The 17,090-nt window shown below is 41.5% G+C and overlaps 1 protein-coding gene across 1 annotated transcript in view; it reads right to left on the bottom strand.

Moving 5' to 3' along the window:
* MCPH1 (microcephalin 1) overlaps positions 1 to 17,090 on the bottom strand; it is a 317,389-nt gene that overhangs the window by 30,735 nt on the left and 269,564 nt on the right. Inside the window, exon 13 of the mRNA XM_056565717.1 lies at positions 4,233 to 4,470. Within this exon, the coding sequence (XP_056421692.1) occupies positions 4,233 to 4,470 (238 nt within the window). The remainder of the gene's footprint in view (positions 1 to 4,232; positions 4,471 to 17,090) is intronic.

The following is a 17,090-nucleotide window of genomic DNA, read 5'->3' as shown; positions in this document are numbered from 1 at the left end:
TAGAATCCCCCTGCCAATTTTTAAGCCATAAGGCTCGCCTGACTGAGTTGGACAGAACAGCCGATCGGGAAGCCGATCTGACCGACTCAGTTGAGGCATCATCTAAGAATGCTGTTGCAAGTTTTAACAAAGGTACAGATGACAATATATTTTCTCTTTCTTTTTAGTAAGATGGTTTTCTAGTTCCTCTAGCCAGATGAACAAGGATCTTGCTACAGTAGTAGCCGCAACATTGGGGTTAATCTGAGCAGAGCAAGATTCCCACAATTTCCTTAACAATCCGTCCATCTTCCAATCTAAAGGATCTTGTAGTTGAGAGCTATCCTCGTATGGTAAAGAAGTCTTCTTAACCACTTTAGAAACTTAATACAACAAGAATTGTGTAGCTCACTCAGCCGGGGCTGACTCGAGGTTAACTGGGTAGGTCTATACCCCACAGACCTAAAGATATATATAGAAAAAGGATGTATAACAAGTGTATACAAGAACCAGTCCTCTAGAGCCAGTAGAAATAAGAAATGAGAAAATAGGAAACAAAATAGAAGAGGTGAAAATGAAATAAAAAATTCTAATAATGATTAAAATAATACTGTAGTGAATTAAAAAATGAAAAATTAGATATATATTTGTTAATAGTCCCGAATTAAAGTTGGAAACATGAAAAAGATACAACACATTTATTCATAATGTAATATACATCAGTGCAGGGCCCTTGCACGAGATGTATTACAACTGTTAAAAGACATATGCTAATAAAAAATATATAAAATGATGATATGCAAAATTGTATATCACGATCAGCCACCTTTAAATGAATGTCAATTTGCTAGAAAAATAGTCTATGATAAAGTGATGTCCGTGCAGCAGGTAATGATATATAGAGTGCCAGACTTGTTCACAATGTTTTAAAGGAGTTTCAGAAAACGCTGTACATACAGTGTGGTACCTGTAGTCCGCAACAGGATGTAGTTCACGCTGTCCTGCGGTAGTGATGACGCTCGGAGCTGGCACAGAGCTGCCTCCGGCCCAGAGGTGGTTGCTCCAGCGGTCCTGGCGGGGTACAGGTGGGCACAGATCTGCGTCCGGCCGTAGCGTTTGCTGGATGGTATAAACAGGTAAGTGAGCTGGCGTCCTCGTGCTGGATCGCGCGCGCGATCCCAATAGTAGTTCAAGATGAGGGTACTGCAGCACTGCAGAGGGCTGTATCGTGGGTATTCGATAATGATAAAGGTGCTGATAGAAGTAGATAAGGATGGCAAACAGGGCTATACACGTTTCAAGACAAAGGTCTCATTCTTCAGTAGCCAGAATTGCATAAACTATAAAATTATGCAATTCTGGCTACTAAAGAATGAGACCTTTGTCTTGAAACGCGTATAGCCCTGTTTGCCATCCTTATCTACTTCTATCAGCACCTTTATCATTATCGGATACCCACTATACAGCCCTCTGCAGCGCTGCAGTACCCTCATCTTGGACTACTATTGGGATCGCGCGCGCGATCCAGCACGAGGACGCCACCTCACTTACCTGTTTATACCATCCAGCAAACGCTACGGCCGGACGCAGATCCGTGCCCACCTGTACCCCGCTGGGACCGCTGGAGCAACCACCTCTGGGCTGGAGGCAGCTCTGTGCCAGCTCCGAGCGTCATCACTACCGCAGGACAGCGTGAACTACATCCAGTTGCGGACTACAGGTACCACACTTTATGTACAGCGTTTTCTGAAACTCCTTTAAAACATTGTGAACAAGTCTGGCACTCTATATATCATTACCTGCTGCACGGACATCACTTTATCATAGACTATTTTTCTAGCAAATTGACATTCATTTAAAGGTGGCTGATCGCGATATACAATTTTGCATATCATCATTTTATATATTTTTTATTAGCATATGTCTTTTAACAGTTGTAATACATCTCGTGCAAGGGCCCTGCACTGATGTATATTACATTATGAATAAATGTGTTATATCTTTTTCATGTTTCCAACTTTAATTCGGGACTATTAACGAATATATATCTAATTTTTCATTTTTTAATTCACTACAGTATTTTTATCATTATTAGAATTTTTTATTTCATTCATTTTCATCTCTTTTCTATTTTCTTTCCTATTTTCTCATTTCTTATTTCTACTGGCTCTAGAGGACTGGTTCTTGTATACACTTGTTATACATCCTTTTTCTATATACACTTTAGAAACTTGTACGTCAATTTTAGGAATTTCGTTCCATAACTTTGTATCCTCCTCAAACGGAAATCTGGAATGGAATTCCTTGGAAAGCAATTGTCTTTTCTAAGGTTCTCTCCATTCAAGAATAAGATCCTTAATAGTGTCATGAACAGTGAAAACCTGTTGTTTTTTAGGTTTCAATCCCGCAAACATGAGATCTTGGATAGAAGTTGATTCTGTGGTTTCAGGAATGTTCATAGCATTTCTGACAGCATTAACCAGAATTTCTGTGTCCTCAGAGGAGAAATAATATCTCTTATCATTCCTCTGGGTACAAGGTTCAATAACTTCACCTTCCTCTTGAAAATGGGAACCTAAAGAAACAATATCTACTATAGAGTCAGAATTTAAAAACACAGCCCGCAAAAAAACACAGGTACAGACCTCTCTGCACCCCTGCTCCATAGGAAAAGGAAACGCTGAGGGGGTATGGAGGGAGGGGCCTTTTAACCTCTCTTGTGCTTCCTGTTCCTATGCAGATAGGGGGCAATCTCATGTGGTGCTGTTGTGAGGGACAATCTGAAAATAAATTTTTCAAATCAACTGGTGCCTGAAATTTAAAAAGATTTGTAAATTATTTCTATTAAAAATATCTTAATCCTTCAGTACTTATAAGCTGCTGTATAAAACAGAGAAATTTGTGAATTTATTTTTTGTCTGACAACAGTGCTCTCTGCTGACACCTCTGTCCGTGTCAGAAACTGTCCAGATTAGAATTATATCCCCATAGAAAACTTCTCCTGCTCTGGACAGTTCCTGACACAAAACTTTTCCTGCTCTGGACAGTTCCTGACAAGGAAAGAGGTGTCAGCAGAGAGCACTGTTGTCAGGTTGGAAACAACTTTACAAATTTCTTTGTAGTATATCTGTAGTATACAGAAGCTGAGAATCACTAGAAGGGTTCAGATTTTTAAATAGAAGTGATTTACAAATCTGTTTAACTTTCTTGCACCAGTAGATTTGAAAAAAAAAAAAATTCCCACCGGAGTTCCCCTTTAAAGAGAAACTGTCAGCGGGTTCACCAGCACTAAACTCAATAAATGGGGTTATAGTGCTGATGAACCGGATTACAATGAGGTATCACTTATCCGACCAGCTGGGATCTGGTTAAGGAGATACTTGTTGTATTAGCAGGCATTGTTAATATATGTAAATAGAGGTGAGACACGATTACCCAACTGCCCTACCTCTATCCCTGATACACCAGTATGCAACCTCATGAATATTCATGGGACCCTTTGCCCATGTGAGGGAGAATATTGATGCAGAGGGGATAAAGGCAAGGATGCTGGGGATGCCAGGTCCCACCTACATTGTGCAAAACCGGCCATTTCCAGATTAGCAATGCCAACTAACCGGACCACTAATCCAGGTAAATGATACCTCATTGTAATCAGGTTAGCCCACACTATAACCCCATGTATTGGGTTAAGTACGAGTGAACTAGATGTTAGTTTCCCTTTAAATAAACTGTTGAGATGACCTACAGACATGTGAAAAGTTTGATCAGTCGGTCAAACTTTCAGAATGAGCAGGGAGAGAAGAAGGATGCTGAGCACGTCTCTCCCCACTTTCTAGATATTGGAACAAAATAGCCCTATAGACTTGCATTGCTGGAGGAGAACATGCTTAGTGTGCACTTTTCCCAGCTTTATCTATCTATGAGGACCTGTCATAAGGAACAAGACAGCATGAAGACTATATGAAGACACATGAGGCCCCTATGGCTCAGTAATAAGCAGCCACGGACACATACAATATTGTAATATGTATTCATATATTTATCTGCTGATTTATATAAAATCGAACAGTGAACCAAAAACACATCAAAAAACAAGAATGTATTTACTGTAAAGGCTTTACTGTGTTACCATGGTGCATCATCCAGGTTTAAATACATTTTCAGCATTAGCCCTGATATGTAACTATATTGCAGTAAAATTGTAGGTTAGCATTACAGCACATATATACTAATTATAGTTTACCATTTACCTAGCAGCCATTTCTCTGAGACACACTCCAAATTTGGTGGTTTCTTCCCAGTAAACTGCCCAATGCAAACCTTAGCTGGGCGTAGCGTCTTGCACACCTTCCCACCACATAGCTGCACCACATCAGAGAGCTTATCACAAGGAGGCTGGCTATCTGGAGATATGAAGATGGCTGGCAAACTGGAGAGTAAATCCTGGCTGTACTCTCCTGCTGACAAATGACGCTGCAGCCTACAGATCTGTTAGAGAAAAACAAAGTGTATTAGTTTACATAATTGTTTCCCAAGCGGGGTCCTCAAGTATCCCCAACAGGTAATGTTTTCAGGATTTCCTTAGTCTTCCACAGACTATATAATTGCGGTGATTCCGATGCATAATCATATCACAGTCAAAGTCTAAGGAAATCCTGAAAAAATCACCTGTTTGGGGTTCTTGAGGGCCGCACTTGAGAAACACTGATTTACAAGATAAAAATGCTGTGCAGAACACTCAATGTAAGACTTGAGTCTTTTACACAGGCCAGTTATTGGGTGAATCAATAACCCTGGAAACATTAGTTCCAGACAACGGACCCAAAGGGCGATAAGTGTTTGTTCAGGCCTAAAAATCATCATTATTTGTCACGCCCCTTCCAATAGACTTGCATTAAGGGGGTGGGGCGTCACAATACTCCGGCCCCGTGGAAGGCACGCTACACATTTGGAGCCTCACAAAGGTGGGTGCGCAATGACAGATCGCGATCAGACATCTTAGCCCCTATCCTTTGGATAGGGGATAAGATGTATTAGGGCCGGAGTACCCCTTTAAGACTACAGCTTTAGCTACTCTCACGTATACAGTGTTGACACATTTTGCAATGCATTATACAGACTATCATCACTAAACAGTCTCAGTCTCCAGTGGGACTCACAGTAAAAATTACCTATCTCAGACAAACACTGGAACCAATAAATTGGATTAAACCAGGAAAGCTGATAAAGACACAGACGAGAACATACAACAAGAACATGCAAACTTCATGCAGATATTGGTATGACAGAATTGAATCCAGGACATGAACGGCAACTAATCACTGAGTCATTGTACAGCCCATGTGCCACTTTTTTCATTTATATTTCTTTCTATTATTTTTTGGTATTACAAGATACTGCAACATTTTTTGATTTTGCATCTGCATCACTGGACTAATCCGGCTACTCAAATCTACTATATTATTTTGTGGGGATTTTTGCAGGGTTGAAGCTGGCTGAACTTTCAAGTTTAAAAAACAAACAAACAAACACAGAATGGGTTAAATATAAATCCTTCACTTCCGCCAAGACAGTATACTGATAAATTATGTACCATTTTGAAAAAGAAAAGAAACCCATTTGTTAGCCATTTCTGAAAACATGACCGACCTCGGATCAAGAGCATTTTTCAGCATTAAGAATGTGTGGTGAGGTTACCATGAAAAATGTTTGGATTGGACACATAATACTTCCTCTGTGTGCCAAGTTAGTGAACTGTACTAATAGGGTAATTCATCAAATCTAGAAGATGTGCTACACCTCTCATGTCTGTGAACTACTCTCAGTTCTGTGCTGACCAGAGCAGTCACAAAACCCAGAATGGCACGTCTCTTTATTAAGCAATATAAACAACTACTTTGTCTAACAGTCTCTTGTCAAAACATGGACCAATAGAAAGGATCAGTAGTCATCAAATTAATGATATAAAAAGACATACGGTTTCTAACATACCAATAACATACTCAATTATTACAGGAGAAATAAAGAGCACAGGAAATCAGTAGAGAAGTACAAAGAATTCCCTGTTACTCAAATCTACTCAGCGTTTTATTTATCTATATTTATCCACATCACATCTGAGCCTTTAACTATACAAAGTAATTTTACTACAATAAACCTATAAAAGTCAATAAACTCTGTTTTACCGTGAATATGTTGGTTGTGATTGGTGGCAACATCAAATGCTGATGAGGTTAACAAAACTCGGTGGGAGGCTATGGCACTGATAACGCAGGAACAGTGTGGAACTCAAATGGCGAGTATAGAAACATAGAATGTGTCGGCAGGTAAGAGCCATTTGGCCCATCTAGTTGGCCCAATATCCTAAATACTATTAATAGTCCCTGGCCTTATCTTATATGAAGGATAACCTTATACCTATCCCATGCAGGCTTAAATGAGTTTTATAGTGAAAGAGAACTTATCCCCTATCCAAAGGATAGGGGATAAGTTATAAATCGATGGGGTCTGACTGCTGGGACCCCCCCTCGATCTCCTGAACGGGGGCGCAGCAGTCTGCTGGAAGGGGGCATGTCGACCCCCGCATGGAGCGGCGGCCGACAGGCCCCCTTCATGTATCCCATATAGTTACATGGAGGGGGCATGTCGGCCGCGGAGGTCGGAACGGCTGCTTCGTTGAGGAGATAGCAGGGATCCCAGCGGTCAGACCCCCCACGATCTATAACCTATCCCCTATCCTTTGCATATGGAAGTTATTTTTCACTGAACTACTCCTTTAACCCCTTAAGGACCAAGCCCATTTTGGCCTTAAGGACCAGAGCGTTTTTTGCACATCTGACCACTGTGTCACTTTAAACATTAACCCCTTAAGGACTCAGCCCATTTTGGCCTTAAGGACTCAGACAATTAAATTTTTACGTTTTCATTTTTTCCTCCTCGCCTTCTAAAAATCATAACTCTTTTATATTTTCATCCACAGACTAGTATGAGGGCTTGTTTTTTGCGCGACCAGTTGTCCTTTGTAATGACATCACTCATTATATCATAAAATGTATGGCGCAACCAAAAAACACTATTTTGTGGGGAAATTAAAACAAAAAACGCAATTTTGCTAATTTTGGAAGGTTTTGTTTTCACGCCGTACAATTTCTGGTAAAAATGACATGTGTTCTTTATTCTGAGGGTCAATACGATTAAAATGATACCCATTATTATATACTTTTATATTATTGTTGCGCTTAAAAAAAATCACAAACTTTTTAACCAAATTAGTACGTTTATAATCCCTTTATTTTGATGACCTATAACTTTTTTATTTTTCCGTATAAGCGGCGGTATGGGGGCTCATTTTTTGCGCCATGATCTGTACTTTTTTTTGATACCACATTTGCATATAAAAAACTTTTAATACATTTTTTATAATTTTTTTTTTAATAAAATGTATTAAAAAAGTAGGAATTTTGGACTTTTTAAATTTGTTTTCGTTCACGCCGTTCACCGTACGGGATCATTAACATTTTATTTTAATAGTTCGGACATTTACGCACGCGGCGATACCAAATATGTCTATAAAAAATGTTTTTTACGCTTTTTGGGGGTAAAATAGGAAAAAACGGACGTTTTACTTTTTTATTGGGGGAGGGGATTTTTCACTTTTTTTTTACTTTTACATTTTTTTACATTTTTTTTTACACGAATAGTCCCCATAGGGGACTATTCATAGCAATACCATGATTGCTAATACTGATCTGTTCTATGTATAGGACATAGAACAGATCAGTATTATCGGTCGTCATCTGCTCTGGTCTGCTCGATCACAGACCAGAGCAGGAGACGCCGGGAGCCGCACGGAGGAAGGAGAGGGGACCTCCGTGCGGCGTTATGAATGATCGGATCCCCGCAGCAGCGCTGCGGGCGATCCGATCGTTCATTTTAATCGCGAACTGCCGCAGATGCCGGGATCTGTATTGATCCCGGCACCTGAGGGGTTAATGGCGGACGCCCGCGAGATCGCGGGCGTCGGCCATTGCCGGCGGGTCCCTGGCTGCGATCAGCAGCCGGGATCAGCCGCACATGACACGGGCATCGCTCCGATGCCCGCGGTTATGCTCAGGACGTAAATGTACGTCCTGGTGCGTTAAGTACCACCTCACCAGGACGTACATTTACGTCCTGCGTCATTAAGGGGTTAATAACTCTGGAATGCTTTTAGTTATCATTCTGATTCCGAGATTGTTTTTTCGTGACATATTCTACTTTAACATAGTAGTAAATTTTTTTGGTAACTTGCATCCTTTCTTGGTGAAAAATCCCCAAATTTGATGAAAAATTTGAAAATTTTGCATTTTTCTAACTTTGAAGCTTTCTGCTTGTAAGGAAAATGGATATTTCAAATAAAAAAAATTTTTATTCACATATACAATATGTCTACTTTATGTTTGCATCATAAAATTGATGAGTTTTTACTTTTGGAAGACACCAGAGGGCTTCAAAGTTCAGCAGCAATTTTCCAATTTTTCACAAAATTTTCAAACTCCCTATTCTTCAGGGACCAGTTCAGTTTTGAAGTGGATTTGAAGGGTCTTCATATTAGAAATACCCCATAAAGGACCCCATTATAAAAACTGCACCCCCAAAGTATTCAAAATGACATTAAGTCAGTGTTTTAACCCTTTAGGTGTTTCACAGGAATAGCAGCAAAGTGAAGAAGAAAATTCAAAATCTTCATTTTTTACACTCGCATGTTCTTGTAGATCCAATTTTTGAATTTTTGCAAGTGGTAAAAGGAGAAAATTTTTACTTGTATATGTCTATGTAAAGTGTTCGGCGGGCGCAGTAGAGGGCTCAGAATGGAAGGAGCGACAAGGGGATTTTGGAGAGAACATTTTTCTGAAATGGTTTTTGGGGGGCATGTCACCTTTAGGAAGCCTCTAGGGTGTATAAATTTGACCTAAAATGCTTGTTTTCCCAATTATTTTACATTTTTAAAAAGGGTAATAGCAGAAAATACCCCCCAAAATTTGAAGACCAATTTCTCCCAATTCAGAAAACACCCCATATGGGGGTGAAAAGTGCTCTGCTGGCGCACTACAGGTCTCAGAAGAGGAGAAGTCACATTTGGCTTTTTGGAAGCAAATTTTGCTCTGGGGGCATGCCGCATTTAGGAAGCCCCTATGGTGCCAAGACAGCAAAAAAAAAAAACCACATGGCATACTATTTTGGAAACTAGACCCCTCGGGGAACGTAACAAGGGGTTAAGTGAACCTTTATACCCCACAGGTGTTTCACGACTTTTGCATATTAAATTATTTAAATTTTTTTTACCTAAAATGCTTGTTTTTCCAAAAATGTTACATTTTTAAAAAGGGTAAAAGCAGAAAATACCCCCCAAATTTGAAGCACAATTTCTCCCGAGTGCGGCGATACCCCATATGTGACCCTAAACTGTTGCCTTAAAATACGACAGGGCTCCAAAGTGAGAGCGCCATGCCCATTTGAGGCCTAAATTAGGAACTTGCATAGGGGTGGACATAGGGGGTATTCTACGCCAGTGATTCCAGTGATTCCCAAACAGGGTGCCTCCAGTATTGCAACAGCTGGAGGCTCCGTTTTGGAAACCGTGGCGTACCAGACGTTTTTCATTTTTATTGGGGAGGGGGGGCATGTGTATATGTAGTGTTTTTTACTTTTTATTTTATTGTGTGTTAGTGTAGTGTAGTGTTTTTAGGGTACAGTCGCACAGGCGGGGGTTCACAGTAGTTTCTTGCTGGCAGTTTGAGCTGCGGCAGAAAATTTGCCGCAGCTCAAACTTGCAGCCGGATACTTACTGTAAACCTCCGCCCATGTGAGTGTACCCTGTACATTCACATTGGGGGGGGGACATTCAGCTACTGCAACACTACAACTCCCAGCATGCGCTGACAGACTCTACATGCTGAGAGTTTTAGTTTTGCAACAGCTGTAGGCACACTGGTTATGTATCACTGAGTTTGTGACCTAACTCATTGTTTCACAACCAGTGTGCCTCCAGCTGTTGCAAAACTACAACTCCCAGCATGTACTGTGCATGCTGGGAGTTGTAGTTTGCAACAGCTGGAGGCACACCGGTCATGAAACACTGAGTTAGGTAAAAAAAAAAATGAGTTTCACAACCAGTGTGCCTTCAGCTGTTGCAAAACTACAACTCTCAGCAGTCACCGACAGCCAACGGGCATGCTGGGAGTTGTAGTTATGCAACCAGAAGATGCACCACTACAACTCCCAGCATGCACTTTAGCTGTTTGTGCAAGCTGGGAGTTGTAGTTATACAACAGCTGAAGGTACACTTTTCCATAGAAAAAATGTGCCTCCAGCTGTTGCAAAACCATAAGTCCCAGCATGCCCATAAGGGAATGCTGGGAGTTGTGGTGTTCTGCCTCCTGCTGTTGCATAACTACAGCTCCCAGCATGCCCTTTTTGCATGCTGGGAGCTGTTGCTAAGCAACAGCAGGAGGCTGTCACTCACCTCCTGCTGCTGCTCCGTCGCAGGACAGTCCCTCGCCGCCGCCGTCGTCGCTCCTGGGGCCCCGATCCCAACATGGACGCCGGGGATAGGGGTCCCCAGCACCCGAGGTAGTCTTCCCGCACCCGCTCACGTCCTCCGGAAGCTGGGAGTTGTAGTTATACAACAGCTGAAGGTACACTTTTCCATAGAAAAAATGTACCTCCAGCTGTTGCAAAACTATAAGTCTCAGCATGCCCATAAGGGAATGCTGGGAGTTGCGGTGGTCTGCCTCCTGCTGTTGAATAACTACAGCTCACAGCATGCCCTTTTTGCATGCTGGGAGCTGTTGCTAAGCAACAGCAGGAGGCTGTCACTCAGCTCCAACTGCTGCTCCCCAGGTCAGTCCCTCGCCGCCGCCGCTCCTGGGACCCTGATCCCAACATTGACGCCGGGGATCGGCGTCCCCAGCTCCCGGGGTCCTCTTCCCGCACCCGATCACGTCCTCCGGAAGAGGGGCGGAGTGGGTTGCGGGAGTGACACCCGCAGCAGGTGCCCTGATTGGTCGGCTGATAAACCGGCCGACGAATCAGGGCTGGCTATGGCTGGTCGGGGCCGTCAGAGACGGCCCGGAACAGCCTGTAATTCCGGGTCACTGGGTCACTGGAGACCCGATTGACCCGTAATCCGCCGCAGATCGCTGGGCTGAATTGTCCAGCGATCTGCGGCCATTGCCGACATTGGGGGACATAATGACCCCCCTGGGCGATATTCCGCGATGCCTGCTGAACGGGGACCGGATTTCCCACGGGCGTATGGATACGCCCTGTGTCCTTAAGGACTCGGAATGCAGGGCGTATCCATACGCCCTGTGTCCTGAAGAGGTTAAACAGATGTGATATGATAGACTTTTATATACAGTGCTCAGAGTTTCTTTTTACCTTACTCAGTGTTTCACGGCCGGTGTGCCTCCAGCTGTTGCAAACTACAACTCTCAGCAGTCACCGTACACTATGCACCATACATGCTGGGAGTTGTAGTTTTGCAACAGCTGGAGGCACACTGGTTGTGAAACCCTGAGTAAGGTCACAAACTCAGTGATACATAACCAGTGTGCCTACAGCTGTTGCAAAACAAACTCTCAGCATGTACAGTCTCAGCGCATGCCGGGAGTTGTAGTTTTGCAACAGCTGGATGCCCCCCACCCCCCCCAATGTGAATGTACAGGGTACACTCACATGGGCGGAGGTTTACAGTAAGTATCCGGCTGCAAGTTTGAGCTGCGGCAAATTTTCTACCGCAGCTCAAACTGCCAGCGAAAAACTACTGTGAACCCCCGCCCGTGCGACTGTACCCTAATAACACTACACTACACTAACAAAAAATAAAATTAAAATTAAAAAACAATACATATACACATACCCCTACACAGCCACCCTCCCCAATAAAAATGAAAAATGTCTGGTACGCCACTGTTTCCAAAACGGAGCCTCCAGCTGTTGCAAAACAACTACTCCCAGTATTGCCGGACAGCCGTTGACTGTCCAAGCATGCTGGGAGTTTTACAACAGCTGGAGGCCCCCTGTTTGGGAATCACTGGCGTAGAATACCCCTATGTCCACCCCTATGCAATCCCTAATTTAGGCCTCAAATGGGCATGGCGCTCTCACTTTGGAGCCCTGTTGTATTTCAAGGCAACAGTTTAGGGTCACATATGGGGTATTGCCGTACTCGGGAGAAATTGTGTTACAAATTTTGGGGGGTATTTTCTGCTTTTACCCTTTTTAAAAATGTAAATTTTTTGGGAAAACAAGCATTTTAGGTAAAAAAATTTTTTTTTTTTTACATATGCAAATGTCGTGAAACACCTGTGGGGTATAAAGGTTCACTTAACCCCTTGTTACGTTCACCGAGGGGTCTAGTTTCCAAAATGGTATGCCATGTGTTTTTTTTTTGCTGTGCTGGCACCATAGGGGCTTCCTAATTGCGAAATGCCCCCCGAGCCAAATTTGGTCTCAAAAAGCCAAATATGACTCCTTCTCTTCTGAGCATTGTAGTTCGCCCGTAGTGCACTTCAGGCCAACTTATGGGGTACCTCCATACTCAGAAGAGATGGGGTTACAAATTTTGGGGGGTATTTTCTGCTATTAACCCTTGCAAAAATGTGAAATTTGGGGGGAAACACATTTTTGTGAAATTTATTTATTTATTTTTTTTTACGTATGCAAAAGTCGTGAAACACCTGTGGGGTATTAAGGCTCACTTTATTCCTTGTTACATTCCTCAAGGGGTCTAGTTTCCAAAATGGTGTGCCATTAGTTTTTTTTTTGCTGTTCTGGCACTATAGGGGCTTCCTAAATGCAACATGCCCCCCAAAAACCATTTCAGAAAAACGTACTCTCCAAAATCCCATTGTCGCTCCTTCGCTTCTGAGCCCTCTACTGCGCCCGCCGAACACTTTACATAGACATATGAGGTATGTGCTTACTCAAGAGAAATTGCGCTACAAATATAAGTATAAATTTTCTCCTTTTAGCCCTTGTAAAAATAAAAAAATTGGGTCTACAAGAACATGCGAGTGTAAAAAATGTAGATTGTGAATTTTCTCCTTCACTTTGCTGCTATTCCTGTGAAACACCTAAAGGGTTAAAACACTTACTGAATGTCATTTTGAATACTTTGGGGGTGTAGTTTTTATAATGGGGTCATTTGTGGGGTATTTCTAATATGAAGACCCTTCAAATCCACTTCAAACCTGAACTGGTCCCTGAAAAAAAGCGAGTTTCAAAATTTTGTGAAAAATTGGAAAATTGCTGCTGAACTTTGAAGCCCTCTGGTATCTTCCAAAAGTAAAAACACGTAAATTTTATGATGCAAACGTAAAGTAGACATATTGTATATGTGAATAAAAAAAAAATATTTGGAATATCCATATTGCTTACAAGTGGAGAGCTTCAAAGTTAGAAAAATGCAACATTTTCACATTTTTCATAAAATTTTGGGATTTTTCACCAAGAAAGGATGCAAGTTACCACAAATTTTTACCAGTATGTTAAAGTAGAATATGTCACGAAAAAACAATCTCGGAATCAGAATGATAACTAAAAGCATTCCAGAGTTATTAGTGTGGTCAGATTTGCAAAAAACGTCTGAGTCCTTAAGGTGAAAAAGGGCTAAGTCCTTAAGGGGTTAATCTTACTTCTAAGCTATACATGTTAGGGTCCATTAACCTTTCTTGGCAAGTTTTATTCTGCAATCCATATACCAGTTTAGTATCTTGTCTAAACTCTCTCAAAAATATCTGTCCTTCTGAAGATACGGTCTCCACTACTGCACACAATACTCCAAGTGAGGTCTCACCAGGTCTCTCATTAGCACCTCCCTCTTTTACTACTGCTAATACCTCTCCCTATACACCCAAGCATTCTGCTAGAATTTCTTTTTGCTCTCTTACATTTTCTACCTACCTTTAAAGGAGATATCAGGCAAAAACCAAACAAAAAAAAAACGTATCCCCTATTTACAAAGAGGCCCCTGGGACCGAGCGCTCAGTGAGGAGTGCATGCTGCAGGTGGCACGTGCTCCATACATTTCTATGGGAGCAACAAAAAGACCCGAGTACGTACAGTAGACTACACACGCTCCTCTATGAAAGAGCCGGGCTCCTAACCTGGAGATCACGGGGTGTCCCAAAGCTCAGATAGGGAATACGTTTATTTTGCCGGAGCTCTCATTTAAGTCTTCTGACATAATGACCCTAAATCCCTTTCCTCAGATACTGAGGTTAGGACTGTATCACATATTCTATATTCTGCCCTTGTGTTTTTATGCCCCAGGTGCATCATCTTGCTCTTATTCACATTAAATGTTAGTTTCTAGAGTTCTTACCATTCCTCTAGTTTACCCAAATCCTTTTCCATTTGGCGTATCCCTCCAGGAACATCAACCCTGTTACAAATCTTTGTGTCATCAGCAAAAAGACCAATATCTTACCACTGAGACCTTCTGCAATATCACTGATAAAGATATTGATGGGTCCCAGTACAGATCCCTGAGGTATAGTTTTTAGGTTATTGTTAGAGAATAAAACATGTTTAACCCCTTAATACGGCACATATTTTGAACCTTAATGACCATGGGCATTTTAGCAATTTTCTTGTGCAATTTTCTTATTTTTAATTATTGTTACACGTAAGACACATAGTCCCCGATTTATCAAAGAATGTCTATGGTAGAGCTATTTCCACATTTATTTGGGTGGTGGGTTTGAATAGTGTGCATCTTATTTATCAAGAAGGTGCAGCAGGATGATGAATTTTGCGCAGCTCTGCTGTGGTGGGAAAAGTTCTACCACATACACTTTTTCTAGACGCTTGTGAGGGTGGGAAGTAGACACTTTCCCAGGTCCTAGATTTGGCAGGTTAAGTGTTTTTACTTACTTTCACAAAGCTGCCGGGACATTTTTTACTTGCATTTTAGACGCTACAATCAAATTTGATTACGGCGTCTAAGGGGTTAAAGCCGGGCATCATCGTGATCGGTAATGTCTGGCATTAGAGATGGGTCCTGGTGGCAGATAGCCACCAGGACCACCAAGCTATGACCTACACTCAGCTCCTGAGTGAGTGTCATAGAAGGGGAATGGGACGCTGTCGTCCACAAGGGGGTTAAAGGTTGAATAGCAGAAGGTAGAAGTAATTCTCACGCCTACTGGTAGGTGGTGTAACTTTGCGCCAAAAAAAGTACCTTTGCGCACATAATAGCAAATTTTGACAAAAGTCGCAAATGATAAATACGTGACCACTGCATGGTCAGAAAGAAAAATTCTATGGGTTGGCAAAAAGAGTAAAACTGTCTATATCAAAAGATGCATAAAAGTCTCAAAATATGCTGCTTGCGCAGACAAAAAAAATGCTCTAAAGGCAATGATAAATCTCGCCCATAATATTTAGGATTAATATAATTTTTAGGTTTTAAAAGATAAAAATATAAAAATGAAAAGTTGCAGTCTGATTGATTGCAATTAGAGATGAGCGAACTTACAGTAAATTTGATTCGTCACGAACTTCTCGGCTCGGCAGTTGATGACTTTTCCTGCATAAATTAGTTCAGCTTTCAGGTGCTCCCGTGGGCTGGAAAAGGTGGATACAGTCCTAGGAGACTCTTTCCTAGGAATATATCCACCTTTTCCAGCCCACCGGAGCACCTGAAGGCTGAACTAATTTACGCAGGAAAAGTCATCAACTGCCGAGCCAAGAAGTTCGTGACTAATCAAATTTACTGTAAATTCGCTCATCTCTAATTGCAATGGACAACAAAAAAGTTTAAATAGATTTATGTTTTAAACAACAATAATTTTAAACACAGAGGAACCTTAAAATATAATATATTTATGTAAGCATATAATCGATATATATATATAAATATATATATATATATATATATATATATATACATATATATTTTTTTACTTTGGTGTTGAGCTTCCAAAGGTACGCTGAGCTTGCTTCAACACCGGTGAGTAATGGCTGCTATCATCAGCCATGACTCACTGCTAATGCTGGAAAAATTATTCTGCTGAAAGAGGTCACTGTCAATACCATTGTCTCTTGATGAGATGTTGTTTGATGTGTAATAATGGTTAGATAGGTGGTAATTGTCACAAGAATATGTGACTGCTGCAACCAATTACCAGCCATGTTAAGAAGAACCTATGAAGCACAGAGAGGACCTGGGAAGAGTCACAATACAAGCGCTAGGGGATCAGTAAGGTATTACTTCATATATAAGTTTACACAAAACTGAGCAGTTTTTTTGTTTTTTTTTAATGGCTGTTTAGCTAAAAGAATAGCAGTGAGGCATATTGGTCATTATTATATAGAATGTAATGATTATGTAGAAGAATCTGAAACATGTATATGGAATCCAGCCAATGTTCTATTGTAATGTCACTGATGCTGCTGCTATGGAAACCTGACATGTCTTCAGTATGGGTGAAAGGATGGATGTTGCATGAAGCAAGAACAAAAGTGGCAGAGACTGGAGCATGATTGGTGATATAAGGATCCTGTGTACAGTTTAGCCCAATGAAAAAAGCTGTAAGAGGGTCTGCTTTATTTCCCCGTAAAACCAGCACTCCTGTTACTGGGTGGTGCTTGGTATTAGAATGCAACACATTTAAGTAAATGAGACTGAGCTGCAAAACCAGACTTTGATTTCAAGGGACTTCATGGTTGCGGCAAAGAAAATACAAATGTGAACTGGCAGGCTAAAGCTGCCGAGCAGCCCGCTACAAAGGTGATGATCCAAATAGAATACCATTACATGGTTGGTGGTACTAGTAAACAAAAAATGCGTTTGATGCTTGATTTCTGATCACAATAAATATAGTATTTGTGCAATACATTTTACAAAGGAGTAGAAAGAAAGGGTGGCACAGCCGCCACAAATGATCACCACTTCCACACGAAATGCAAAAACTCGTACAGCTAGATGCACGTGACAATATTCGTCACATCAAGTGGTGCTCTGCTTCACGACAGGCAAGACATATTTCATTTAGAAATAAAATATCAGCACTCGCCATAGACCGCAGCACTTTCTGTTATCCATCTCTGCTAACATGCGA

Source organism: Hyla sarda, chromosome 3 (assembly GCF_029499605.1).
Source record: "Hyla sarda isolate aHylSar1 chromosome 3, aHylSar1.hap1, whole genome shotgun sequence".
NCBI lineage: Eukaryota > Metazoa > Chordata > Amphibia > Anura > Hylidae > Hyla > Hyla sarda.
This window is presented reverse-complemented; position numbering and strand designations above follow the sequence as displayed.